This window comes from Penaeus japonicus, unplaced genomic scaffold (genome assembly GCF_977035675.1).
Source record: "Penaeus japonicus unplaced genomic scaffold, GWHDUDI00000001_assembly GWHDUDI00000039, whole genome shotgun sequence".
Lineage (NCBI taxonomy): Eukaryota > Metazoa > Arthropoda > Malacostraca > Decapoda > Penaeidae > Penaeus > Penaeus japonicus.
In genome coordinates this window covers 14,053,849-14,056,348 of record NW_028234441.1, presented here as the reverse complement: position 1 = coordinate 14,056,348, position 2,500 = coordinate 14,053,849, and the positions used below count along the sequence as shown (strand labels likewise).

General features: G+C 34.7%; 1 protein-coding gene across 1 annotated transcript in view; it reads right to left on the bottom strand.

The window, feature by feature from the left end:
• The window catches only part of Nt5c (5' nucleotidase C), a 19,303-nt gene that overhangs the window by 5,945 nt on the left and 10,858 nt on the right, over nucleotides 1–2,500 (bottom strand). The window contains exon 4 of the mRNA XM_086533547.1: nucleotides 1,560–1,688. Coding sequence (XP_086389673.1) covers nucleotides 1,560–1,688 — 129 coding nt within the window. The remainder of the gene's footprint in view (nucleotides 1–1,559; nucleotides 1,689–2,500) is intronic.

The following is a 2,500-nucleotide window of genomic DNA, read 5'->3' as shown; positions in this document are numbered from 1 at the left end:
AAGAAGGAGAGATATGCGAGGGAGAGGAGAGCAGAGATGGAGAGAGAGAGAGGAGAGAGAGAAGAACGAAGGGAAGAGAGAAGAGAGAGAGAGAGGAGATGAGAGGAGCGGAGAGAGGAGAGAGGAGATAGGAGAGGAGAGAGGGAGAGAGAGAGAGGAGAAGAGAGAAGAGGAGAAGAGAGAGAGAAGAGAGGATTAGAAGAGAGAGGGAGAGAGAGGGAGAGAGAGGGAGAGAGAGAGAGGGGGAGAGAACGAGAGAGAGGGGAAGGGAGAGGAAGAGGGAGAGAAAAGAGAGAGAGAGAGAAGAGAAAAGAGAGAGAGAGAGGGGGAGAGAGGGGAAGAGGAAGAGGAAGAGAGAGAGAGAGAGAGAGAGAGAGAGAGAGAGAGAGAGAGAGAGAGAGAAAGAGAGAGAGAAAAAAGAGAAAGATAAAGAAGAGAAAGAGAGAGAGAGAAAGATAGAGAGGGAAAGAGACTGAGCAAGAGTGAGAGAGAGAGAGAATGCAAATAACATACATGTCATTAAAATAATATATATATATATATAAGCGAGCGATATATATATATATATATATATATAAATATATATATATATATATATATATATATATAGTATATATATATATATGAAGCTTCAAAATCATCATACATAATGAATAATGTCACAGACAAAATATCTATTTCATGAAGGAAATGTCACCACAATAATCTATGAATAATTTTATCAATAGCAGAAAAAAATTATCATTCATAGAGAGTATTTTTCAATCATAATTTAAAGTCTTGAACTATAAAACTGAGTTCCTTCATCCTTTAAAATCTAACCAAACTCACTCATTGTGGGGAATCAATGACTTGTGAATAGATTTGTTTCAGAATACATATATTGTTTATTATTGGATATCTCAATCAGAAATCACTTTGTTTATCTTTTTTGTGTTTTTTCTTACAAGTATTTGATTTGATTAATATATTCATCACTGGAATTATACTGAAATTTATATAATAAACTTCAGTAGCCACTTATATGCCTGTCTTAATAAGAAAAAAAAACATATCTTGTTATCAATAAACAAGAACTTGAACAGGAGATAACATACTATAAAATTTCTCTCTTGCGAGCAACATGGTTAAGATGATGATGAATGCAGCAAAAATCTCTTTATCTCAATGTTGAAATGAATTATTGCAAACACCATACTAACTGAGCCATGTAAATAGTAGTGAGCTCTTAAAAAAAGAAAAAGAAAGAAGAGAAGAAGAAAAAGTAAAAATTACATATAACTATGAAGTAACATGGTAGAAAATTTTGCAAAAGACTTAAAAAAAAAAAACAGTTATACAGGCATAAAGGAGCAAAAAGAGAGAGATATTAGATAAGAAAGATAGAACAATATTATGCAAAAAAAAAAAAAGATAAAAATATCCTTAAAAAGAGAGAAGTAGAAATAATCCACCATAAGGAGAAAACAGACCAATACACACACACAAAAAAAAGAAAGGAAAAAGAAAAAGAAGAAGAAGAAAAAAATCATGCACCATTTCACAGTAGCCATCCTTACTTTTACATCATTGAAGAGAGGGACGGAGTGGTACTGGAGACTATGGTCCATGAAGAACTGTGCGACCTGGCTTAGCAGACACATCTCAGGCAGAGAGAAGAGGTCGGCCAGGTGAGCCATTTTTGTGTCCTGTTGTAAATACGAAGAGTGGGGGAGAACGGTCAGGATATCTGTTGCAAAATGTAGATGATATGATTTTGGAAATCTTTGTGTCCCATCATAAAAGAAAGAGGATGATGATAACTGAAAAATCTTTGTCCTGTTTTACAAGGCAGAGAAAGAGGAATAACATTGAGGAGATCCTTTCTGTTCCATTGTAAAATGAAAAGAGGAATATAATACTGGGAAAATCTTTGTGTTCCATCTTAAAAAGAACATGCTCATTATCTTAAATTACTGAATAGTATATGCATTTGATAGCAACACAGCAAGTTATAATTCAACTCAACAATACTGTATAAACAATATATTGACAATTTTTATAAGACGGAATAAGGGGAAGAAAAGAAAGAAAGAGAAATAGAAATATGGTGAATGGATGAAGAAGTGAATAAGTGAGTGAGCGAGTGAGAGAGAGGGATTACTATCAAACCCAAGTGAGAATGATAGTGAGTCAGCAAAGGGAGATTACGGGTGAGATTACGCCTGGGTGTGAGTAACCACAGTCCAGCCACTAAACATCAAACATCTAGTTTAAATGCATCTACCAGTGAATTAAAATGACCTTAAGTCATCTACCACTAGATAATCTATGTTAAACAAGAAGAACATCTAATTAGGACATTAACATCTATCGTCACACTAACCATCAACATCTATCGTCACACTAACCATCAAATCTACACTACGACAAAACTGATCGATGAATGGACCTCAAAAATGTGTGTCCCCATCTATCATTCCACACTGAGATGTAGGCATAACGTCTATCTATCAAACAT